At 35.9% G+C, this 26,226-nt stretch overlaps 2 protein-coding genes and 2 pseudogenes across 3 annotated transcripts; 1 reads left to right on the forward strand and 3 right to left on the reverse strand.

Annotated features, from left to right (window-relative positions):
• Positions 1-3,458: 3,458 nt before the first annotated feature.
• On the reverse strand, positions 3,459-4,652 carry LOC116105386 (annotated as a pseudogene).
• Positions 4,653-6,806: 2,154 nt separating this feature from the next.
• Positions 6,807-9,727, reverse strand: LOC116105385 (non-functional NADPH-dependent codeinone reductase 2-like). Its single transcript, XM_031391813.1, is given in 5 exon segments — positions 6,807-7,233; positions 7,427-7,606; positions 7,680-7,920; positions 8,003-8,364; positions 9,543-9,727. Coding segments are annotated over 4 exon segments (963 nt in total). The 5' UTR covers positions 8,320-8,364; positions 9,543-9,727; the 3' UTR covers positions 6,807-7,008.
• A 2,755-nt stretch (positions 9,728-12,482) lies between these two features.
• On the reverse strand, positions 12,483-13,945 carry LOC116105398 (annotated as a pseudogene).
• Positions 13,946-18,146: 4,201 nt separating this feature from the next.
• Positions 18,147-25,825, forward strand: LOC116105397 (LEAF RUST 10 DISEASE-RESISTANCE LOCUS RECEPTOR-LIKE PROTEIN KINASE-like 2.1). 2 transcript variants are annotated; one of them, XM_031391827.1, is made up of 3 exons: positions 18,147-18,491; positions 23,538-23,576; positions 24,089-25,825. In XM_031391827.1, exons 1-3 carry the CDS (start codon positions 18,371-18,373, stop codon positions 25,192-25,194), a joined length of 1,266 nt encoding a protein of 421 aa, XP_031247687.1. In that variant the 5' UTR covers positions 18,147-18,370; the 3' UTR covers positions 25,195-25,825. The 2 variants fall into 2 exon arrangements, with proteins under 2 accessions (XP_031247687.1, XP_031247686.1); XM_031391826.1 differs by lacking the exon at positions 18,147-18,491 and adding an exon at positions 19,677-20,436 and having other exon boundaries at positions 24,089-25,823.
• Positions 25,826-26,226: the final 401 nt, after the last annotated feature.

Genomic DNA, 26,226 nt, shown 5'->3' on the forward strand with positions numbered 1-26,226 from the left:
TATCAGCCCCTTCTCGAGCCCAGTTTTGTTGGTTAAAAAAAAGGATGGGGGGTGGAGATTCTATGTGGATTATAGGGTAGTTAACCAGGTGACCGTTCCGGACAAGTTTACAATTCCAGCCATTGATGAATTATTTGATGAATTAGCAAGCACGACAGTGTTTTTGAAGCTTGATTTGAAGTCAGGTTATTACCAAATCCGAGTGATACCAAAGGACACACACAAAACTGCCTTCAGGACAGATGAGGGACACTATGAGTTTGTGGTAATGCCCTTCGGCCTCACCAATGCACCGGCTACTTTCCAAGCAGTGATGAATGACGTTTTCAAACCTTATTTACGAAAATTTATGCTGGTTTTTTTTGATGATATACTAATATATAGTAAGGAGATGAGAGACCATGTGACGCACCTCAGCCTTACTCTGCAGATCCTTTTAGACAATCAATTGGTGGTCAATAAAAAAAAAAACGTAAGTTTGGGCAGTCACAGTTGGAATATTTGGGGCATGTGGTCTCAGCTCAGGTGTGTCCGTTGATCCTTCTAAGATTGAGAGTATCATCAAATGGCCGGAACAGAGAGACGTTAGGGCACTCAGAGGGTTTTTGGGATTGACGGGGTATTATCATCGATTTGTTCGAGATTACGGAAAAATTGCCCTGCCACTCACTGCCCTAAAACGACTCATGACCAATGTTCTTGTTCTCCGGATGCCTAACTTTACGCAGGAATTTATCCTGGAGACCGACGCTTCCGGAAGTGGATTAAGGGCTGTGCTGATGCAAGAAGGACGTCCGATTGCTTTTCTCAGCAAAGTGTTATCTTTAAATTCTAAGTTGAAGTCAGTTTATGAAAGGGAATTAATGGCGATAGTATTGGCTATGCAAAAGTGGCGACATTACTTGTTGGGTACACGTTTTGTTATTCGGACGGACGAGCGCAGTTTTCACTTCCTCACTGAGCAGAAATTATTGAGTGAAAATCAACAAAAATGGGTTATCAAATTGTTGGGGTTATAAACCAGGCGCTCAGAACATGGCAGCAGATGCCCTTTCGTGGATGCCAGACACGGTAGAACTTCATGCTGTTTCTGTGAGTTACTTTTCGGGACTAGATGGTTTGGAAGATGCCATTCAAGGTGATGATAAGTTACGGGGAATAATGCAGCAGCTCCTGATAGACCCCAATAGTCATCATCCCTTCAGGCTACTGGGTCGCCATTTGCTATACCATAACAGATTGGTACTGCCTAAATCTAGACCTCACATCCAGAAAATTTTATAAGAATTTCATGCATCGCCCATCGGGGGCCATTCGGGATTCTTCCGGACATATAAGTGGCTAACAAGCGTGATATTTGGGGAAGAATGAAGCATGATATCAAAGAATTTGTGGCCGCTTGCCTGGTTTGCCAACAAAATAAATATGATGGCATGAGTCCAGCGAGTTTGCTTCAGCCGCTGCCGATTCCTAACCAAGTGTGGGAAGACGTATCTATGGATTTCATCATGGGGCTTCCGAAAGCTAATGGGGTTGATACAATTTTAGTCGTAGTGGATCGTTTGACTAAATATAGTCATTTTTTAACCCTCAAACATCCCTACACAGCCAAGATGGTCGTTGATTTGTTTATCAAAGAGGTGGTTCGCCTACATGGGTTTCCTTGTACCATTGTCTCCGATCAGGATAGAGTCTTCATGAGCAACTTTTGGAGTGAACTGTTTGCACAATCAGGGACCCAATTACACGAGTTCGGCATACCACCCATAGATAGATGGTCAGACAGAGGTAGTAAACCGTTGCTTGGAAACGTATCTCAGATGTTTTGTCAATGGCCAACCCCGATCATGGCCAAACTGGGTTCCATGGGCAGAATTTTGATTCAACACTACTTATAACCGCTCCACCGGAATGTGTCCTTTTAAGGCTCTCTATGGCCGAGAGGCCCCAACAGTGTTGCGTTATTCAGACCACACTTTCGTCGTCGATGAAGTTGACCAGCAACTCCAGCAGTGCAACTAGGTTCTTGACGAGTTAAAAGACCATCTCCTCAAGGCCCAACACTGCATGAAGACTTCCGCAGACAATCATCGCCGAGAAGTTACATTTGAGGTAGGGGAATCTGTCTATTTAAAGTTACAGCTATACTGATTACGGTCCCTAGCCCGTCGATATAATGAGAAGCTCAGTCCACGATTTTATGGACGAACAAAATTGGGCCAGTCGCATATAGGCTGGCACTGCCATCTTCAGCACGTATTCATGATGTCTTTCATGTTTCGCAACTGAAAAAAGCTACGTTTCCTATACCCAATGGTCAACCTCTACCAGCAGGCCTCAATGAAGACCTCATTCTACAACTTGAATCTGAAGCTGTTCTCCAGAAAAGGAAACTCCTCAGTGGACTGTGGGAGGTGCTGATTCAATGGAAAGGTCTATCTCCCTTTGAAAACACTTGGGAGGATTTTGAAACTATTCTCAACCAGTTTCCTTCTTTCCACCTTGAGGACAAGGTGGTTCTCCTTGAGGAGGGTAATGATGAGCAACCAAGGGGAAGGGTTTACCGTAGGAAGAAGTGGGGTAAGAAGCAGGGAATGATTGCCATATAGGAGGTTAGAAGAATTGGTTATGAAGGGACAGGTGGCCTGAGGGGATTGGAGAGAGGAGAAATTCTGTTAGGAGTAAACTTAGGTGCCAGGAGGGAATAAAGGGAGAGAGGAGAAAAGGGAGAGGATTGAAAAAGTTGATTAAGGATTGGAAAGGGAGGTGACTGACCCTCGAAGTCAGTATCATCATTTTGTTTTCTCTTTTTATATTAGCTTAATTTGCTGGATTCTCGTTTGTGGAATATTATGTAAACAGGGTCTGGGTATATTATTCGGATGTACTGTTTTGCTGCTATTAATATAGAGATTCCTTGTTTTGATTGTGATCTGGGTTGGAACTGTAGCTAGATTGTTGTGTTATTTGATAAATTGCAGGTCAGGTTCTCATCAGAATTTGATAAAGATCTGCAAGGTAATCCAACCTAAGATTCCTTTAATATTGAAACAAAATATCAAGGAGTCTGTATATATATAATACATGCAAAAAATAAACTAAGAAATTACTGAAAGTAGTAGTCTACTTGAGAGTCTTTTGCAGGGCAGGAAGGACAAGCTCACGGTGTATCGCTAGTCCAAAGCTTTGAAGTGATGAAAAGCTCATCGCGAGATTTAATGAGGCCGAGATGTAAAGCTTCCGCTATTGCTTGGCCGAGATATTATTCGTTCTGGTACATTGAAGCAGTATCGAAGTGTCTGTAGTCCAGTTGAATTGCATGGAGAACAGATTCTTTTATAGCTCCAGTTGAGTTGAAAGGGAATTCGGCTGTGCCGAAGCCTACCAGAGGAATGGTTTCGCCATTTGAGGGTAAGATTGCCACTGGAATGCTCACCATTTTTTTCCAAGAGACATGCCTATAATTCTCCATCCCATATATCCTCGATTTACTTGAAAGGACCGCTTTCTGATACAAATGAATCGACAACATTCACCCTTCGCTGAGGAATTTGCTCAATCTTGTGAAGTTCTTCTGGGCTTAACTTCCAGTCAAATATCTCAAGGTTTTGATTCGTTCTTTCTTTGTTAAAGCTCTTCACAACTAAACTGACCCCTTGCTCGTAAACCCATCTGAGACAAATCTGAGCAACTGTCTTCCCATTAGCACTAGCAATCTCTTTCAGCACTTCACATTCCGGGACTCGGTTACTTCCCCAGAATGTTCCTTGGCCTCCTAATGGCGAGTAAGCTGTAATGTGGATGCCCTTTTCGTTACAGAAATCTCTCAGCTTCTTCTGCTGCCAAATTGGGTGCATTTCCACCTTACCACAGAAAAACAAATTAGGAAACTCCAAATATATCTTAATCAGTAGTTCTTTGGTCAGAATCTTAATATGACAAATTTATATGAGGACACCTTGACTAGAGAATTACCGATATTTTTAAGTATATACTTTGTTAAGGAGATATGAAACTAACTTGATTGACAGCAGGAAGGATTTTTGATGTGGCGAGTAATTTCTCAAGCTTCTTGGATGAAAAGTTACTGACTCCTATGGACTTTGTAAGACCAAGCTTTTGACACTCCTCCATGGCCTCCCACACAGACTCTAAATCCATCGCCACAATATCTTCTGTTTTAAATGGAAACCCTGTGCCCCGTTTCAAGCTTCCTAAAAAATAAATGAGATATAGATCAAGATACTCCAACCCAAGATTCCTACAATGAAACAAAAAATTAAAAATTTTCACATAAAAATACAGTCTCTTAATTAATGTTTGGCCTGATTACATTACTTGAGAGTGTTTTTTATTGCAGGGATGACAAGGTCACGGTGTGCATCACTGATCCAAAGCTTTGAAGTGATGAAAAGCTCATCGCGTGATGTGATGAGGCCAAGATGTAAAGCTTCAGCTATGGCTTTGCCAAGAAATTGCTCCGTGTGGTTGACTGCAGCAGCTTCAAAATGTCTGTAGCCGAGTTGAATTGCATGGAGAGCAGATTTTTTTACAGACTCAGTTGAGTTCAAAGGAAATTCAACGGTGCCGAAGCCTCCAAGAGGAATGGTTTTGCCATTTGAGGCTAAGGTTGCTACTGGAACGATCACCATTTTGCCTTAAGATTTGAGACTGAGGTTTCTACTAGAGGACGTTTTGTGGCTTCTATCTATCTGATATGAATTTAGGGATGGGCGTTTGCCCCGGCCTGAATGTGGTGGACAATCCCTAGAAATATTGGGGATAGGGCTGGGAATGGTGCTAAAAAAAAATCATTGCCCCCAAGGATGGGCCAGGGGAGGGGATTGTGCAATCTCTGACCCGACCCTACCTGTTAACCCCACTCCCATGGAGCCCAACCTTCTTTTATTGGGAAACTATTTTTTTTTTTATCTTTGTGAGATTTTATAAAAAGTTAGAGTTTAACTTATAGTTTTAAGTAATTTATATAAATTTATAATATTTATTTTTATAATATTTTTTAATATTTGTATTAAATTTATAGAAAGAATAATTTAAACGAGGGAATCTAATAATTAAATATATGTATTATTACTTTATGAATTCCACAAAGTAATAATATATGGCCCAAAAATAAATTTGATTAGATTATTATAATTTATCAAACCAATATAAAAATATACACAATTATTTAACTACTTACAGATTATACACATTCAGTTATCCTTGTAATTAATTAATTGATCAATTAAATATGATTTTAAACTTAATCAGTGTTGGAAACTTTGGATAATTGTCCCTTTCACAAATATACTAATTTTATTAGTTGTAGTGGAGATAGTGTTTTATGAATTAATTCATCAATTTACCTACTAAAATATGTTAAGATTTAATTTAGTATTTTAATTTTGTGAAAAATTAATTAATTAACAGGGCTAACTGAGCCTAAGCCTCCATACAATTAAATAATTAATTAATTTACCTATAAATTATGTTAAGATTGGATATAAATATATTTATTTTATTAAAAATTAAATAATTAACAGGGTTGATTAAGCCTAACTGGCTAAGCCTTCATACAATTAGATAAGTAATCAATTTACCGAGTAAATTATGTTAAAATTGAATTTAATTATGTTAATTTTATGAAAAATTAATTAATTAATAGGGCTAACTAAGCTTAAGCCTCCATACAATTGAATAATTAATCAATTTACCTAATAAATTATGTTAAGATTAAATATAGATATATTTAATTATATTTGGGGGGAAAATCCTGGCGAAGCCCCGTTCATCGGGCTGGGTCGAGACAGGGATGGTAGTGATTCCATCTCTACGAGCAGGGGACGGTCATGAGAGTTGTCCCCACTAGCAAGGATGGGCCAAGGATGGCCATGGGAGTGAATGTCGGTGACGGGGACGGGGACGGGGACGGGAACGAGGTCCTTAGCCTGGGCCCATCCCTAGATATGATGGCTTTATAGGATACTTGGATAAGGATAACCACAAGCAGAAAAAGGAAAGTACAAATATACAGCTTGTGGATTTATTGCCGATGATAGTGAGTTTTGGTACCCATACCCATATCTTGCATGTATCTTCCATAGATACTTAAGAAATTTTATTAATAATAGAGCAAAAAACTTTTTCCACCCAAATAATGGTTTAATAATCTTTTCTCCTACAAACTTTAAAATATCATTTTACTACCCAAATTTATATTTCGTTTTGATTCTGGCATCGTTACAATCCTACATCACCACTATTATCTTCTGCGATCATTATTTATTAAAACCCTTTAAACCCCACTCCCATCAATCGCCGACAATCAAGCAATTAGAGTTTGCACAGTCGCCCTCCCAAGTCAAATTTCGATCAATCCTAATCACGAAAATCTAACAGTATACCATCAAAAAACTAATCGATTTCCACTCTTCAAAAACCCTAGTAATCTAGAACGAGTTTACTCTCTATTCGTCATCAGAATATAAATTTAGATATTAAAATGATATTTTAAAAGTCTATCGATGAAAAAATGTTATTAAATTATTATTTGGGTGAGAAAAAGTAAATTAATAAAATGTGATTTTCGTTTTACTTTATTTCCCGATCATGTGCAGTATTGAGAATTTAAAAGGGAAACGTAAACAATAACTTAATTAACACGTATTTCTTCTTACTTTTGATGAATTTATGGTACATATATGAACAAAATTGAGACGAAGACATCGTAAGATTTTTCAACTTATCTTATAAATTAGTTATGTAGAGCTAAAAGATAAAAGAAGAAATTGGAAATAGTCCAGGCCACCTATGCACCTCTCATTACGTGGAGAATTCAAAGACAATAATATTATGGAATCAAATCAAATTATTCAAATTATATTATGAAAAAAAAAATACGGGTATTTCATTACAAGTCAAATTATTCAATTTTGAATTTGAAACCATTAATCATATTAATTATGTAATTAAATGATGATAAGATTGACATGATATAGTGCAATACTAGATTTCTCCATCCCAAAACTCCTCAATGGACTTGTAAGGACCTTCTTCTGATACTACAAAATCAGCAGGATTTCCTCTTACTTGTGGAATATGCGTTATCTTGTGTAGCTCTTCTTCACTTAACTTCCAGTCAAAGATATCCAGGTTCTCTTTCATTCTTCCTTCATCAAAGCTCTTTACAACTAAACTTGCTCCTTGCTCGTGAACCCATCTTAGAGAAACCTTCACATGTACAAAATAACCCTCAAAACTCAAAAAAAAAAAAAAAAAAAAAAAAAAAAAAACATATAATTGATTTTTATAATCCAAAATTATTAGTTAATTACCAATTAATTATTATATTCTTCCATTAAATCATCAATGCTATTTGAAGATCAATCTTTTCCACTATTCTACTATAAATCGAAACAATTACCTGAGCAGCTGACTTCCCTCTACTGCTAGCAATCTCTTTGAGCACTTCAGAGTCCAAGACACGATCAGTTCCCCAAGGAGTTCCCTTGGCTCCCAATGGCGAGTAAGCTGTTATATGAATACCCTTTTTCTTACAGAACTCTCTCAGCTTCTTTTGCTGCCAAACCGGATTCATCTCCACCTTTAAAGAAAATAATATTAATTGACTAACTGATGAAACAAGGTTAATTTGGTGAAAGAATTAATTGACTAACTTGATCAACAGCAGGAGGGATTTTAGCGGTGGCTAGTAATTTCTCAAGCTTCTTGACCGAAAAGTTTCCGACCCCTATTGATTTGGTAAGACCAAGCTTTTGACACTCCTCCATGGCCTTCCAAACAGATTCCAAATCTATTGGAAGAATCTCCTTTTTTTCAAATGGAAACCCCGTGTTCGGTGTCAATCTGAATGGGAAATGAACGAGATAAAGATCAAGATAATCCAAACCCAGATTCCTGCATTCAACAAAATATTAGACTAAGAGATCAAAATAGCAAGGAAAATTTTTAAATATCATTAATTGCTTGGCTACATTACTTGAGAGTGTTCTTAATTGCCGGGAGGACAAGATCACTGTGAGCATTGCTGGCCTAAAGCTTTGAAGTGATTAAAAGCTCATTGCGCGATTTGATGAGGCCAAGACGTAAAGCTTCAGCTATGGCTTCGCCAAGAGCTTGCTCGGTGCCGTAGAGTGCAGCTGTATCAAAATGTCTGTAGCCAAGTTGAATTGCATGGAGAGCAGGTTGTTTTGCGGTGTCACGAGTTGAGTTGAAAGGAAATTCAGCTGTTCCCAACCCAACAAGGGGAATTGTTTCACCATTTGAGGCTAACGACGCCAATGGAGCTGTCACCATTTTTCTCAAGAACCTTCACAAATGTGTAATGGAGTTGAAGAAGCCCTTATAAGTTATAATAGAGAGAGATTATATGCAATAGAATATTCATATAATAGTTAGAGAGTAACATGGGTACATGTGATTTCTTGTGTGAACAGATCATAATTTCTGATTTAAAGAATCATAAAGAATTGTTGACATCATTAAGGAAATCAAAACTGAAATCATACAGGCCATTGAAAAATAATGTAAAACAACCAACCAAGAAATCTTGAAGAATCAGATTTCTACCTAGATGTTTGAGAGTGAACTGGGTTGTATTCAATGCATTAATGTGAGTCATGAAAATTAATTTAATGGCAACAATGAGCTAATAAAGTAAAGAGTAAACCAATGTTTTAATACTCATCCCAGGCCTTGACTTGGTCAAGGACTTGGGTCTCGGGTTGATTGGTTTGATAGGTTTAATTGGCGGGTTTGACCAGTAACATCATTATGATGTAATAAAAAGAATTTGAATTCTAAAAATTAATAGGGCTTAAATATAATTTTAGAAAAAAAAAAATTAGCTTAAACTTTGAAATAAATTGTTAATAAACAAGGCAATAGATAAATTAAAGACAAATAAATATATTAAATTGTAAAAAAAATTTAGAGGGAGAGGTCAAACTTCTCGAACTTGAATGAAAAAAAAATGATATTAAAGTAATTTTAATGAATTGACTAAAATAGAATTTTAATTAAAATAAATAGAAATAAAATAATATTCACATTATCTAATAAAAAATATTAATATATTAATATAAATATAGAAAAACGTGAAGAAAAGAATCTCAAAATCTTATCCCTATACCTTATCCCATCCTCTTTCTCCCAAAAAAATCAAAACCATCCATTTCTTCATTGCAAACACGTCTCTCATAGCTCACATCCGATCACAAACTCTACTCTCCTCTATCCACATTTCAATCATCAAACAAACATCACCAATCCACGATTCTAATTCATCATCATCATTGAAAATCTCAATCATAATCATAATCCAATGGAGAACCCCATCAATCCTCCTCATACACACAACAGCTATATTCAAGTCTTCAGAATATGGTGTATTCAAGTTCTCACTTCTCATAATCAACACAGCTTCAACAGAAATAAAATACAAGTTTTCGAAATTGACAACACAATGAACACATGGTGAGAACCGAGATGAAGTGAATCAAGATGAAATTAACCACAAACCTCGACGGACGACGATTGTAGTGCGGCCGGCAGTGGACAATTTTGGCACACAAGGTGGCCGAAGTTTTTATTGTAGATGTTGACTGCAAAATTGAAAAAATGGAAAGGGTTTTACAATTTATCAGGTAGGAGATGCATTAACCTGGTTTTGACACAAAACCAATTGGACTGGTGGGTTGCAGTAACCCCGGTTCCATCGGGGCAAATACATATTCCCGATTTTTATGGTGACTCAGACTGATTGCGCCGGGTCGGGTTTTAAAAAATTGGAGCACCCTATCCAATGAAATCTCTGTTGGTGTTTGAGTGTTTCATAAATTCTAGATTTTCACCCGTGGTTAATGACGAATGAGCTGTGACAGAGAGACGGAGGGTTATTTTACCAAATTACCCCTGGACCTTCTCCTTCTTCATCTCCTCTACTCTTCTTCACAAGTCACAACCCATTCCAAACCACCCCAATCGCAAGCCACCACCACAGTTGGCCCTTATTCTTTCCCAACACTAGCCAACCAAATCACCACCACAGTTGGCCTTTTTTCTTTCCCAATACAACAATCAAAATAAAAAATCAAACAAAACAAAAAGTAAACCGAAAATAGAACTAATCAACAATCAATTCCACAATCCAATCAAACTCCAATTTCAACTGATTTCACAAAACCCAAAGTTGAAATTGGATGCCAAAACAATTTAATTTGTAATTTCTCCAGTAATTGTAATAGTTGATATTGTTGGTTATATAGCTTAATATATTTCTCACGTGCACTATTTCTAGTGAACAGCTAAGTTTTAAAAGCTGGATTGATAATGAAGTAAGTATAATTTTACAGAATGATGAATTAATAGGTTATAAATTAATAATTTAATGATCATTTAACCAAGTCATATGTATTACACGTTTAAATTTGATAAATTAATTCACTTAGTTATATTAAATCAAATTTTAATTTTTATAATAATTTGATCCATTAATCATATGCCATATATATGATTGTTCTCTAGTGCAGGGAGGACAAAGTCTTCTTGTGCATTGATGAGTGATGATCGAGCTTAATTTGAAGTGATCAAAAGCTAACTCATCTGGTGCTTTGATGAGCCCAAGAAAAAAGATTTGGCTCTTTATATATAATGATAAAATTTTGTATTAATTACGTAGTTTTGTGAATAAACATGCAGACCACCCTATAATTCTTAATATATATATATTATTTAGCGGATGCATAATTTTTACCCAGGACTGCCCAATTGTTTGTCAAACAATTAGTAAAAATTTTAAAATATTATCAAACCTTAAATAAATAAAATAATACAATATTAAAAACCTATATATATATATATATATAATAACATAATACTTTTCTATTTGAATAAATATATGAGAAGCAAAATTTTAAGTAAATGTGTGCGAGTAAACCTTGAGTAAAACCTTTTTTTTTTTTTTTTTACTTTTGACTTTCAAAGATTATAATATAAATTTTTATGACTTTGATCAGACATAACCTAAACTAAAGTTAGCTAAAATTTAAATCAAATCAATATTGCATTGACTTTTAATATAAATTAATAAAAAAATGAAGAATTTTCTTAGTATAAACATAGATAATAACTCAATTTTTTTTTTAATAATTTTGAGTAGTTAAACAGTGATGTTTGAAATACAAGAAAGTGGTCAATAAAAGGTGAAGGATAACGTTTAACAAAATATAGTTAAAGTTTAGTTTGGGAAAACAAGAACATTCTTAGACAAAAAACACAAAACAAACTCACAAGATTTGTTCATTTTTTCATCAAATTAGAATAAAAAACCTCTAAAAAAATAAGTATAATTCAATCTTAAAATAAACTAAATTGAAATGAATAATATAATTGTGGTATCCTCATGGCGCTCTTATCAAGCTTAATGGATAATGAATGAGATAAAGATCAAGATACCCCAGTCCAAGATTCCTATATCGAACAAAATGTTTAAATTATTTTCATAGAAGTAAATCTGAAGATATTCATTGAAATTAAGGATCACATTACTTGAGAGTGTTCTGTAATGCCGGGAGGACAAGGTCGCCGTGAGTGTTGTTGACCCAAAGCTTGGAAGTGATGAAAAGTTCATCGCGAGATTTGATGAGGCCAAGGCGCAAAGCTTCCGCTATTGCTTCCCCAAGCTGCTCGCACTGGTAAATTGCAGCGGTATCAAAATGTCTGTATCTAAGTTCAATTGCCTGCAAGAGGGATGGTTTTGCCATTTGAGGGCAAGGCTGCCACTGGAACATTATATTTCCTTTAAGGATAACCCATGCAATTCTGTGGCTTTTAATTGTTTCTGTAAGATGTGATGTCTTTATAAGAACAATCAAGCGTAGGGAGAAGGAAATGTCTAATGGTATAATCAGACCACTTAATTAATTTTTTCATATGTTATTTTGTATTAATGTTCATAATTTTTAATTGATTTTACATGCAATTCGGAGAATCACCGCAATTCCAAGTCATTCCTTTATGTCTATTAAATATTTATTGAGTTGACTTCATACATACATTCGTTAATTCAATTTATAACACATCAATTTGTATGGAAACATTTGTATAGATAATTTTTACATGTAGTATTGGTTCATTAAGATAGATAAGTGTGGAAGCTAAGTTTTATTTTAGTTTGATTTATCAAATTATTTTGTCTTTATTGGCATAATTTTCAGTTTTTCACTCGTGGAATAAAAGTTTTTATTAAACTATGAATGTAGATAATCGTTTTATGGAAACAGTTTTTCATGGTTAATGACACAATACCACAATCCAACTGGTTATGAACCGTTTGATCTTATTATTCTAGTACAATCACAAACATTAATTAATGACACAATAACACAAACCAAATGGTTATGAACCCGTTTGATCTTATTATTCTAGTACAATCACAAACATTAATACTGCAATAAACTTTATATTTCTCCATCCCAAAACTTCTTACTGGATTTGTAAAGACCTTGCTCCGTTACTGTAAACTCAGCAGTATTTCCTCGGCTTTGCGGGATTTGTTCAATCTTGTCCAGTTCTTCCTGACTTAACTTCCAATCAAATAAATCTAGATTCTCTTTCATTCTTTCTTGGTTGAAGCTCTTAACAAGTACACTTACTTTTTGCTCGTAAACCCATCGGAGACATATCTTCACATGCACCAAAATAACCCCCTCACCCCCACCCACTCACCAGTTAACGGGACCCCAGGTGTGTCAGTGTCCACCGATAATCCATTAACCCTGTGTAAAGTATTAACAACATCCAACAATAGACTCCGCATGATTTATTTTACAGCTTAGTGGACTGCTCTTTCTATAATGCTTTCATGTGTATGCATGGAGTCTTTTATATATGTGTGTGTACGTATGTACGTATAAAAGATCGATAAGGTTTGACATACAACGAGATCATCACAATCATCCATACAATTACCTAAAAAATCCAAGTTATAGATCCGAAAAAGTATTTATGTCCCTGAGCGACTGACTTCCCCTTAGCTCTTGCAATCTCTTGGAGCACTTCAGAATCCATGACTCGATTAGTTCTCCTCCGTTGGCTTCTAATGGCGAGTGAGCTGTTATGTGGATACCCTTTTCCTCACAGAACTTCCTCAGCTTCTTCTGTTGCCAAACCGGGTTCAGCTCCACCTAACAAGGACATGAAACATATGATATACTCAATACTTATCGATATAAAAAACATACAAATATTAAATTTTGTTAAAGAATTGACAAACTTGATTGACAGCAGGAGGGATCTTCGCAATGGCAAGTAATTCCTCAAGCTTCTTGCATGAAAAGTTACTGACTCCTATGGATTTGGTAAGACCAAGCTTTTGATATTCCTCCATGGCCCCCCAAACAGACTCAAAGTCCATTTTTCATAATATCCTCTTTCTTCAATAAAAGGCTTGAATCTGACTCCGGTCTCAAGCTTAACGGATAATGAATGAGATAGAGATCAAGGTACTCCAAGCCAAGATTCTTGTATTCAACAAAATATTTGTTAGATATCTTTACATAAAGGGCAAAATTTTTAACATCGATCGTTTGGTTACATTACTTAAGTTTCGTTTGTAGCGCGGGGACGACAAGGTGGCCGTGAGCATTGTTGAGCCAAAGTTTGGAAGTTATGAAAAGCTCATCACGGGATTTGATGAGGCCAAGGCGTAAAGCTTCGGCCATTGCTTCGCCAAGAGGTTGCTCGCAGAGGTAAAGTGCAGCGGTATCAAAATGTCTGTAGCCGAGTTTAATTGCATGGAGAGTCGATTCTTTCACGGAGCCGGTTGAGTTGAATGGATATTCGGCTGTGCTGAAGCCTACAATAGGAATGGTTTTGCCATTGGAGGGCAAGGTTGCCACTGGAACGTTCACCATTTTCTCAATATATTTCCCTCTATAATTATTAGAATTATCACCTAGTCTGAACTCTGAAGCTTTTATAAGATAAGGGAAGGGTAGGCTAAAGGACAATTCTACCCTTTACTTTTCCTCTAATTAATTTTCAACGAATAATATGTATGTAAAACAAGAGATTCCATCTTTTAATTCTGATTGTTTATAAGGCAGTATTATATTAATTATAAATTAATAAAAATGATGAATCTTTTTCATGTTTATTGTTTTTAATATGATGCAAGCACATAAGCATTAAATATTCAATAGAATTATTAATCACAATCAAAAGATACATGTAAAACCAGTGTTTTGATACCCGACCCCAGGTGTCACCCGGCCAAGGGGCCAAGTCTCGGGTTTAACGGTCCCATCAGCCTGACTGGTGATCTAGTAAGTCTAAAATCTAGTAAACACACCCCTGATAAATATATACAAGTCCTTAAAGGTTTGAAAGGCAGCAAACACACCTCTATGATTTGGCCAAATGCAAATCGGTGGTTGACTAGTTGGGTAGCGGCGGCACACCAGGGGTGTTGGGTTGTTGGGCTTGAGAGGGGAGGGTGTGAGACAGTAGTCACACGTAGTTGGTGCCGCATGACTATGATCGCGCGATGGGGGTATAGCAAGGCGACCCCTAATGGCTTCAGGCGTGTGGTGTCATGTTGTCAATGGCCACCGTCGTGTGTTGAGTGCTTGGAAATGGGACTTGTCGTGGTTGGAGCGAGGGTTGCGACGCATCAAGGGGTGGGCGAGGGTTAGGTGAGGGTGGAGGGTGAGCGGGAGGGGGTAGGGGGTGCCAGAAAGTGGCTAGAAGTGGCCAACGATTAGATTAGAGATTTTTAAACGGTGGACACGGTAACCCGACTCGGATAAGTTTTTTGTTAGATTAAAATATGAATTTAATAGTGTTAGTCTTTAACTTTTATCAAACTAAAACTTACATGATGAAGAAATTCTTGTCAGTGAAGACTTAGAAAGAGTGCCTTCTAGATTATTATTGTATAAACTTAATTATTTATAATCTAATCTAAATATCTAATCCTTGTACTAAGTATTGATTCGATAGAGATAAGCGCCCCTTTGTTTAGCTTTTCAAACCCTATTATATCTTACTATCCTATCCAATCCAATGAAATACATATTTGTTTTTTTATTGACTATTCAATTCAAAATCTAATCATATTCTATTCAACTCAAGACATTTAACAATTACTTTTCTCAATAAAAGTTTATAAATTAACAAAAACTCCCCTACCGACCCAACTATTGTTGGCAGCCGACCACTACCGTTGGACAACAGCCAGAAGTCTCCAGAATGACGCATGACTAGTTGGATTTGGCTGTTTTCGACTAGATTCACCATGGATCTAATTGGAAAGGGCTAGATCTACAACCATATCTTGGTTGTTGTTTAGCTGCCAACGACGATCAAAATATGGTCGTCATTAACGGCCAAGATATGACCATCGTTAACGACTAAATCTGATCGTTTTCGGCTAGATCCAATCGATTATGTGCCATTTCGGGGACTTTCGGCCACTGTCCGATGGTGGTGGTTGGCTACTAGCGATAGTTGGGTGGGTGATGTGTTTTTGCTAATTTATAAACTTTTATTATGGGGGTCTTTAGTAAAATTAACAAATGTTGGGGATTAAATAATTTAAATATTTTCAAAAAATATTTTCCAAAAACATACCAAGCACATATCATAATATTATTCTATTTGATTAAATTCAACCTAGAATAGAATATCATTCTAAAAACTTAAACAAAGAGAGCCTTGGATTTTCTTCATTCTTAAAATGGTTAAAAATAAAAATTGTGAAAGGGATTGGTAAAGCTATCTCCTCTCTCTGTGTTTTTACTTTCCCTCTTATTGGACATGCTCACATGGTTTAATTATCTTAGATTATGCAATAGGGCTAATTAATGCGAGCAATTAGTTGACTTGAGTCAAATTCGTGTTGCCTCTATCAAGTCTTCTCCTCTTTTATCAATTTTCCAATATAAATTAACCAATTAATGTTTAAAAATTGAAATAAGTAATAATTGATAGGCAAAAAGCAAAAGGATATCACTGATTTTTTTTTCTTTGTCTTTTTCCAAATATATCGCCCATATATTAAAAACAAACTATAAAGTAAGTAACAACTTAATTATTGATGATACTTATCTGACATATTGATATTTTGGAATGTGATAACATTACTCCATGTGTAAAGTATATCATATCATGCATAAACATGAAGTGGGTAACTCTATATAAATTACACCACATCTATCCAAAAAAAAGGGTGACCTATAGGTTTTCACATTTCATTACTTATTTAAAACTTTGACCCGTTTTGACCTGATCCATACTTACCAGGCCACCCATTTGTTAGGTCTAATCTATGATACCACAGGGGTACCACGTCACCTGTACCATCAACCAATATATTGTTGCGATATATAATTTTAAATTAATAACTACTAATCACTTTAACGATAAAAATTTAAGAGAGAAAATATTCATAGGCGATGTAAATGCATTGGTATGTGATACGGGTGACGTGGTACCTTGTAGTATTCTAGATTTTTTTCATAAAAGATTTATTGATTTCGAATTTTAGGGGAAGGAGAGAGTTTGTTTATTTTTTATTATAAACAACTCTAAATTATAGTGACAAATATTAGTAGCTATGCCACGTAATTCATGAAATCAAGCAGGCTTAAAATTATTAAAGGGAAGTTAGTGTTGGATTTAAACAGAATGTACTTAATAATCGGTGGTGAGATATTTTACAGGAAGATCCCTCTATTCTTGAATGAGGCTTGGGCTTTAGAAAAGGAGCAAAGCTTTGGACCCATTCAATGGCCCAATGATCTTATCTACGTATGTGAATTTTTTTTTTTTTTTTAAATAAAAATTTCAGCCTGTGATCTCTAGATCCAACGGTTGTATCAGATCAATAACGTTACTGACTTGGTAGTCTAAACCATTTTTTTTTTATTTTTTAAATTTAACTTTGATTGGCCTCAGGATAACCCAAATTGAAGTTTCTCAAGTTTGTAGAACATTTACAAGGTTTCTGTGCTGATATGAATAATATGCACATTATCTTATGGTTACGTTTCTGATGTTTTCATACTTTAAGAAGATCATATAGCCAAGAATTTTTATTTCTTTTGTCCTTTGCATTATCGATTGAATGCTAACTTTGCTGATTGTTGAAGAACTTGGACTGAAAAGCACTAAAAGTGAAGAGTGAAACAATTCCTATAATACCCAATTCTCTCATACTTATTACAGTTTTCTTTCTTCTTGGAAAAAAATAAAATATATTTATATATATGGATTTTGATTTAATTTTGTTTATGTTGAAGTATAGATTAATTAGTTATTGTTTTAAGTTGGGTTTGATAAATTTTTATTAATTATTGAGTTAATTTTAAATGATTTAAAGAATTGGTGAAACCTTAAATTATAGAGGTTTAGAAATTTAATTAAATTTAATCAGTTGTTTTTTTCTGGCTAACCTTTGTCTAGACGTGTCAATAAGTCGAATAAGACAACTTGACGAAGTTATCATCGTCAATCAGAGATTCAGATGTCATAGTTTTTAACAGTCATTGAGTCGTGTCTTCCCTGTGCTATTCACCGGGAGAGAAGTTGGAAATATTGCACAGCAGGACTAATTCACTGCTTTTAAGTCTGTCTCTGCGAGTCTTTCCTACTCAATTTCCAAGGCAACTGACGCGTTGTAAAATATAAAACTATTGAACATATTGAGTCGAAGCCATTACAGTATTACAGAATACATCGGTTAGTTCTAAGATTTCTTAATAGTAATATTTAGATGGCTTTTTCAGCTTATCATGTGTTCTTTCTTCTTTTTCATCTTTTGCTGTATTCCTTGGCTCTAGAAGAAAAGACGTTTAATCCAAGGTGTCCTCCTTTTGATTGTGGTTATCTTGGCAATATTGGCTTCCCCTTCTCCAATCGAACGCATCCGGAGTGTGGGTTGCTGGTTGTAGATTACTGCACTGAAAATGTTCAGAAGATTCGGTTGGGGAAGGATGGCCCGTGGTTCAATATAACAGGCATCTCTCAGGATAATATGGTTAATCTTCATGACCTTCCTGGTGAAGAGTACGCGAAGTATTGTAGGCGCGACATATCCTTTAAAAAATTGAGTCTTCCCATCTCTCCTTTTCTATCTTTTAATGTGCCCTACAATCAATCCGTGTACGAATGCCCCCGCAATTACAAAGCCCCCAAAAATTTCAGTTTTTCCTGCAAAAGTTCCCAACACTCCTATATCTACCATAGTTACCCTGGTAAAACTTTGCCACCTTCTCCATCTCAATGCAAACCTCTTAACTTCCAAGTGAATAAGACTCAAACAAGTGTTGAATATTCTGATTTGTTTATGGGTGATTTCAGTCTGGAAGTGAATGTAACAAATGAGTGTTATGACTGTTTTTCGGCTGGAGGGCAATGTCAAACTGATAATCAGGGAAAGTTCAATTGTTCTGCGGCAGAAAGAACAGGTACAAAAATTACAGTGGCTGCTAGGACAATTTCGTGGTTTAATACATGTTCTGCTTTTTATGATTTACATGGGTTTTTGCTTGCTGTTGCAGAAACATGTTTGTCTGTTCTGTATGAATTATTTGTTGAACATTGAAGTTCAACTCTGAGATACTAAATCCTCTGTCTGTCATCAGATTTCCTTGTGCATATATTTTTTCTCTACCCCGCTACCTACTTTAACTGCAAGGACTTTTCAAAGAAACAAGTTTGTCCTCAATTAGGAGTCTTATCACAATGATAACTTGAATTTAAATCCTCTGCTTTATGAGACATAGCTAGAGAAGATAACCTCTTCCAAATCAGATAAAGATTCTTGAAATGTCATAGATTTCCTTGTGCTTACATTTGCTGCCCCATTGCCTACTTCACCTGGAAAGACTTTTCTTTATCACAATGAAAACCACCTCTTAAATTTAGAGATTACAATGGCCCAATTTGCACATCCCTTTCTTTGTAGAATTTGTTCCTTTCTTGCCTCGATTATCAGGAAGTAATTAACCCAAAACGCTACCTTATCTGTTTATATTTTTCTCATAGATGTCAAACCCGTTTTCTGAACTTTTGTCACAGGCCCGCCAAGAGCTTCGCTTCTGCAAAGTTTGTAGACCATTTAGCAAAGTTTATCTTTTGTTCTGTAACGAACAAAATAGGCAATCATTTTGGGGGTATTATGTTGTCGATTTTCTGATCTCATAAGAATTATAGAGAATAGATTTTGTATTTCTCTGGGTCTTTTATCTATTCGCGTTAAGTAAGCAGTGGACACGACGACTTAAAAACTTCAAGTAAGTCAATCGTCAACTGTTATTTGTAGTTACTAACTATTAGTCTTTTGACGGACCAATAAAAACTGATTTTTCATGAACTGTAGTACTGTACGTATGTGATTTACGCGAATGTCCCATCTTGCTATTGTTTCGTTCTGTTTTTCTCAAGTCTTCCCTGTGAAATTTCCAAGTCAACTGCCGTGTCTGTTTATAAGGAAAGCAAGTCAATGTCTATAATGAGAAGAACTGTCAAGAAACAGTCAGAGAATGATTGGATAAAAATGGAGTGAAGCAAAGACTTCTTAACAGTATTAGTAGTCGAGAGTTGGGGAAGCTGCTGCTGCTTTTGTTGGTAAATGGAGAAGTTTAGAATGGGTCGTGCCCCTTGTCTTGTGTTCTTTGTCATCTTTCATCTTTTACTTCTTTGCTTTGCTCAAGAAGTAAAGAGGTGGAATTCAAGATGTCCACCTTTCTCTTGTGGTTTACTTGGCAAGATCGGCTTCCTCTTTTCCAATCGAACGCATCCTGAGTGTGGGTTATGCATAGTAGATGAATGTGAAAAACAATTTCCGAAAATGGAAGCACGTGCCATTGTTTAATGTTTCAAGCATCTTACAGAATAATACGGTTACGCTTCATGACCCAGAATATTTACTTCCGTTTGACAACCGTAGCTGCCGATCCTTCAAAAATTTAACTCTTCCCATTACTCCTTTTCTCTCTTTTGAAATTCACAATAACCAAACCATTTTCAAATGCCCCCTCAGTCAGTATAAGCCCAAAGATTTTCACCATGTCTGCAATTACTCCAGGGACTCGTTTTTCTTTTACCATTCAAGATTTATAAAATTGCCTAGTTTTATACCTCAATGTTCACGCATTCGCTTCCTGTTCAATAAGACACATAGCAGTACTGAAATTTTCAATCTGTCTACTTTTCAATTCGATCTGGAAGTGAAGGTAACTAAAGAATGTTTTGACTGTCATTTGGAGGAAGGCCAATGTGAAACTGATAGCCAGGCAAAGTTTAAGTGTTCTGGGAAAAGAGAAAGAGAATGTGTATATTGTAATATGGCCGGACGCAGTTGTAGAAGGAATAGCGAGGGATTCTTTTATTGTTCAGAAGAAAGAACAGGTATGGCAAATTTCAGTCGTCCCAGAGTGTTAAACAGGTTACATGCATGTCCTGTTTTTTCTTTTTTAAAATATCGGTTTCTTTGTTCTAAGTTACTATTTGATTTTCATACATTCATATGAGCTGCATTTAGTTTAATACCATCATTGCCAAACAATAACTTTTCTCTAGCTTTTTATTAGGATTAGTCTAGTGGATTTTGACTGATTCCTTAGCCGGGTTGAAAGAAAGCGGTTTAGTGAGTCGCAACATGATCTATCATCTATACGAGTCTCAGATTGGCAATTCTGACAGTTGTGTGCTCAAGCTTGTCTGGAATTTAGATCATACCAATATGGCCACAAATAGTTTTCATAATTTCTGTCTCAACTTCAGTACCTACCGTGCTAATCTAGTCTTTTTCCTTAAGTGCAATGATCTGTTTTCTGTCAATTACACAAAATCTGAGGTTACTTGTGATTCAAACCTTAGTATGCAACCTGCAGTACGTTATTGCATTATTCCCTAGGGATGAGGATTTGAAATTGGAGAAAAGTTTCCCGCGAATACTTGGTTGCTGTGCTGCACCTGTTAAATTAGAGGAAAGGGATGAAAAAATATCTAGTTTTGACTATGTGAAGTTGTTGAAGGATGGATTTACACTGAAACGGACTGGACTTCCGAAAAGTTGGTGGCCGATGATTTTTTGTCTGGGTGCAACCTATGCATTTTAGATAGGTAGAACTAAACTGCTTTGGATGATAACAAATTAGTCCCTCTGAATTTCTAAGGTGTGTAGAATTACCATATCCAGTAAAGATTAGTATGACAATGGTGAGTGGATGCTTTCCACCTGTTTATAGAACTCCTCTAAAGTGGCCACTCATAAAAGCAGAACATTAAGAACTTCTAGGTTATATGAACATTTGACAGTAGTCTTACTGGTTGCTATATTGTTGATGGGTAAAATCGCCGTGTTCGACAGGATTATGTGGTGTGATTGTATTGCTTGCTATCAAAGAAGCCTCTTTGTCTGTATTGTATGAATTGTGTGCTCAGCCTTGAAGTTCAATTGTGAGAAACTTATCCTTCGCTTCATACATTCATATGAGGTGGATTAGTTTAATAACATGCCAAAAGAGAACAACTGTTTCTCTTGCTTTTTAGTCGTATTATTCTAGTGGATTTTGCTTGATTCCTTACTTGGGTTAAGAGAAAGCAGTTTAGTTTGTCATAGCATGATAGTTAAAGCCCCGAGTTTTTCATGATTCTTTAGTTTGTTCATTTCAGTTCATTATCAACCTGAGCTGAATCTTAGGGGAAAATTGTTGTTACTGATTTGTGGCCTGTGATGTGATCGAATTGCTTGCCATTGTAGAAACCTGTTTGTCTGTTTTGTATGAATTGTGTGCTTAGCCTTGAAGTTCAAGTCTGAGATGCCAACAAATCCTCTGTTTCATGAGAGACTGAGTTAAGAGTATGAAGCCTCTTCAAAAGCCAGACAAATTCTTGAAATATCATTAGGTTTTCTTCCCAACTTCAACTAACAACTGCACAGACTTTCAAAAATACGAGTTCGTTCGCGTTTATTACCAATAATGTTTAATTAACACCAATCACTAGTTTTATAGTCCACATCTTTGTCGTCTTTCACTCCGGCCATGCCATGTTTAGCTTTTTTTCATACATGTCGAACCCCTTTTCCCAATTTATGAAACAATCTAGAGTAATACAAACCGAAAACAGTGAACACACACAAACCATAACCTAGTAAAGAGAAATAATAATACGTGCGATTTACCTTGATTTACCCAATTAACAAGCTATATCTAACAGAGTCAATATTATTGAAACACTGTCTCACCTCTCTCGTTATAATAAATGTAATTTGCCTCATGATTTGCTATCACACTTATACAAGAGAAAAATAAGTTCATACATTATATTAAAGTGTAAAACCTAACATTACAAGGATTATTTTGCCTGAGCCCAAACCCAATTAAACCCAATTAGGAATTAATAACTTAGAGAACTCCAATAATTCACACGTCTTTCTCAACTTTCGTAATAGGGCCACCAGAAACTTCTCCAAAGTTTGTTGACCATTTGGCAAAGTTTCTAGTTTATTCTGTAATGAACAAGATGGACAATCATTTTATGGCCATTATGTTGTGAGCGTGCTTCTCTCAACCTCAGACCCTAGCATGCTGACCTCTTCTTTTTTTGTAATTGCAACTACTCGTTTCCTGTCAACTACTCAAAATCTGTGGTTACTTGTGCTTTCAAAGCAACCTACAGTACTTCAGTTGCATTATTCCCAAGGGATGAGATTTGAAATTGCAGTAAATTAGCCTTTGAATATTTTCTTCATCTTTTACTTCTTTGCTTTGCTTAAGAAGAAAAGAGACTGAGTCCAATATGTCCATTTTTCCTTTTTGGTTTCATGGGCGATATCAGCTTCCCTTTCTCCAATCGATCGTATCTTGAGTGTGGGTTGATGATTGTAGATAACTGCACTGATCGAGTTCGGACGTTTAGTTGGGGAAGGAGGGGTATTGGTTTAATATTTCAGCAATCTCTCGGGATAATATGATTCAAATTCAGTTTTGGCTGCGATAACTCCCAGCACTCTTAGATCGTCTACTCAAACCCAACTGATCATCTTCGAGGTCCTCCACCTCAGTGTTCACCTATTATCTTCCGAGTGAATAAGATTCAAAAAATTGTTGAATATTCTGATTTATTTACGTGTTTTTTATCCGTGGAATTGAATGTAACAAGCAACTGTTATGGTTGCTTTTTTTGCGGGAGGGCATGGCCAAACGGATAGGGAGGGAAAGTTTGAATGTTCTGTGACAGAAAGACCAGGTAATAAAAAATTACAGTGAGGTACAATGATTCATTCCTGCTTAAAAACATGTCCGGATTTCCAGGTTTCACAGATTGGTTTTTTGCTCAATAATCTGCGTGCGTTTATTTTGATTCCATGCCAAAACATTAAAGCCGTCACTAGGTCGAAGAGCTCAGATTGTCACAAGAAGATTATTATGACTTTTGTTACATTCAAAATCTTGACAAGAATTTGGATAATCTAATGCCATCTTATTTGTAATTTGCTGCAGGAGATGAGAAATTGGGATTGAAGCTAGGCATGGGACTTGGTAATATACCTCTTTAACCAAATATTCTATTGAATTTACTTTCTGTTTATTCTTTGCTTCTATCACTAGATTTCCAGGAAGCTTGAATTCATCACGAGAATTAATTCTCGGGGAACACGAGTATATGAATCAGATATTAAAACTGTACAAAAGCTTGAATTATCGTCTCTCAATTGTCTAAACTATGAGGCAAAGTTTCTATCAATCATTTGCATGTCCATTGACACAGAGAACCCATTAACATGTTATAATTGTTCTTGTCCTCTAAGAAAATTTCTTTGGTACTATGGTCTCTATTCGTGTTAAAGAAATATCAAAAGTTGCAGCTAAAAATATAGCCATCATGTCCCTTTTCCTAGAACTTGAACTATTTCAGTTAGTCTTGCAAGTGATTCTTTATGTATATTTACAAATATTTGTGGCATTGACGCCCTTCATATTGACCATTCAAAATTGTCTTAACAATTTGCCATCATTGTGTTCAGCTAATTCCTGTCTTCAATTAATTGCAGGCATCTTAGTCACTGCAACTAGCATATTGATAGTTCTGGCCTTTTACTTCTGGGGAAAATTGTCACCAAATATTGTCATGGTCTTCTACAAGAAGAAAACTAGGAATTACCAAAACATTGAGGCATTTTTAAGGAATCATGGATCCATTGCTCCTAAAAGATATAGTTATTCAGATGTTAAGAAAATGACCAATTCGTTCAGACACAAACTTGGCCAAGGAGGATATGGAGGTGTTTACAAAGGTAGGCTACCTGATGGTCGCTATGTAGCGGTGAAGAATTTAATTGATTCCAAAGGAAATGGTGAAGAATTTATCAACGAGGTTGCTAGCATTAGTAGGACTTCCCATGTCAATATTGTCACTCTTTTAGGTTTCTGTTTTGAGGGCCGTACAAGAGCTCTCATCTATGAGTTTATGTCAAATGGATCTCTTGATAAATTCATAGATGAGAAGAATCCATTGAAGGTTGCTCATCAATTGAAGTGGAGAACATTGTACCAAATTGTGGTAGGCATAGCCCGAGGGTTAGAGTATTTACACCGCGGTTGTAACATACGAATTTTGCACTTTGACATAAAACCTCATAACATTCTCCTCGATGAAAATTTTTGTCCGAAAATCTCTGATTTTGGTCTTGCTAAAATTTGCCCCCAGAAAGAGAGTATTGTATCAATGACAGGTGCACGTGGAACAATTGGTTATATTGCTCCAGAAGTATTTTCTAGAAACTTTGGAGTAGTCTCTTACAAGTCAGATGTTTATAGCTATGGAATGATGGTTATAGAAATGACAGGAGGAAGACAAAATAACAATGTAGGAGTTGATAATAGCAGTGAATTATATTTTCTGCAATGGATTTACGAGCGTCTTGAAGTAGGTGAAGAACTTGGACTACTAGGCATTTCAAATGAAGAAGATAAAGAATGTGTAAGGAAGATGATTATAGTGAGCTTGTGGTGCATACAGACTAATCCTTCGGACCGGCCAACAATGAGTAGAGCAGTGGAGATGTTGGAAGGGAGCATCAATTCCTTGCAAATTCCACCCAAGCCTTTCTTATCACCGGGATCAGCCCAAGAGACTCTTCAATTAACAGTTAAGTAGTTCCTGAAATGATATATTAATCAACATGCATATCTTCATACTAAGAAACGTGACTTCAGATGTAATAGTAATTTTTCAAAATTTACTGTTGATTAAAACCTCTGCTTTTTAACTCTGTTCTGGTCGTAGGCACTAAATGATCATTGGCTTTCTTTGCTCCTCCACCTTCACCTCAACCCAAAACGCTAAATAATCATTATTACTATATATTTCTGTTGGACTCTTCAATGCAATTTTGGTTTGTTTAATAAGAATAAAGTGTCAGTTAAATGTATACTCTTCTATTACAAGTCTTCTTTCCACGTCAATTGCTCAATTGTCTAACCAAAGGACCAGGATCATCTCTGTTGGCTTTTTATCTAAAGGTGTAAAAGAAAGAGTCGAATGCAATGAAGTTGGCTTAAGAGTTCATCTGATTTTCATTTAACTTAAACTGAAATATATACATAAGTTTCACATCAACTGTTACACCTAAACTTGCAGTGATTTTTCTAAAACATTACACCAGCACCACGCGAATCTAACTAAACAAAAAATATGAATTTTAAACTTTAAATGCAGCTACATTACTTGCTGCAGTTATCACAAAAACAGCTGACTTAAACCACATTATTTTCAGCTCCAATCACCTACTTCTTTCAGCTGCATTAAGTACTATTCCAGCAAAATATCACTTGGCTTAACAATCTCCATCTGAGCTTTTAAAGTCTTCTTTGTAATTGTGTAATAGTTAAATAGAAAACAACATATAATAGATATGTATTACAAGAGTTGAAATATAAATCAACAAGTTACACAAATATATGATATATAATTCAGAAGACTCCAAGTCAACTGCTGTTTCGGAGGATAAACAACTGAGAAGAAACAATAACAGAAATGATATAACAAAAGAAGTAATTCAAAGATTTCTTGATAGTAATAGTTGATGTTTGGTGGAGATGTTGTCATATCTGTTGCCAATTAGGGAATTTTTGAATGTCTCCTGTGACTATCTGTTCGTTTTTTGTGATGCTGGTTATTCAAAGAAGA

This window comes from Pistacia vera, unplaced genomic scaffold (assembly GCF_008641045.1).
Source record: "Pistacia vera cultivar Batoury unplaced genomic scaffold, PisVer_v2 Contig498, whole genome shotgun sequence".
NCBI lineage: Eukaryota > Viridiplantae > Streptophyta > Magnoliopsida > Sapindales > Anacardiaceae > Pistacia > Pistacia vera.

Bases quoted from the DNA above. Each gene is read 5' to 3' on its own strand.
- LOC116105397 (XM_031391826.1), top strand. From the start codon at position 19,851: ATGAATGTGAAAAACAATTTCCGAAAATGGAAGCACGTGCCATTGTTT. The intron at 20,437-23,537 runs GTATGGCAAATT...AATTTGCTGCAG, and splicing joins TTGTTCAGAAGAAAGAACAG to GAGATGAGAAATTGGGATTG. The intron at 23,577-24,088 runs GTAATATACCTC...AATTAATTGCAG, and splicing joins GAAGCTAGGCATGGGACTTG to GCATCTTAGTCACTGCAACT.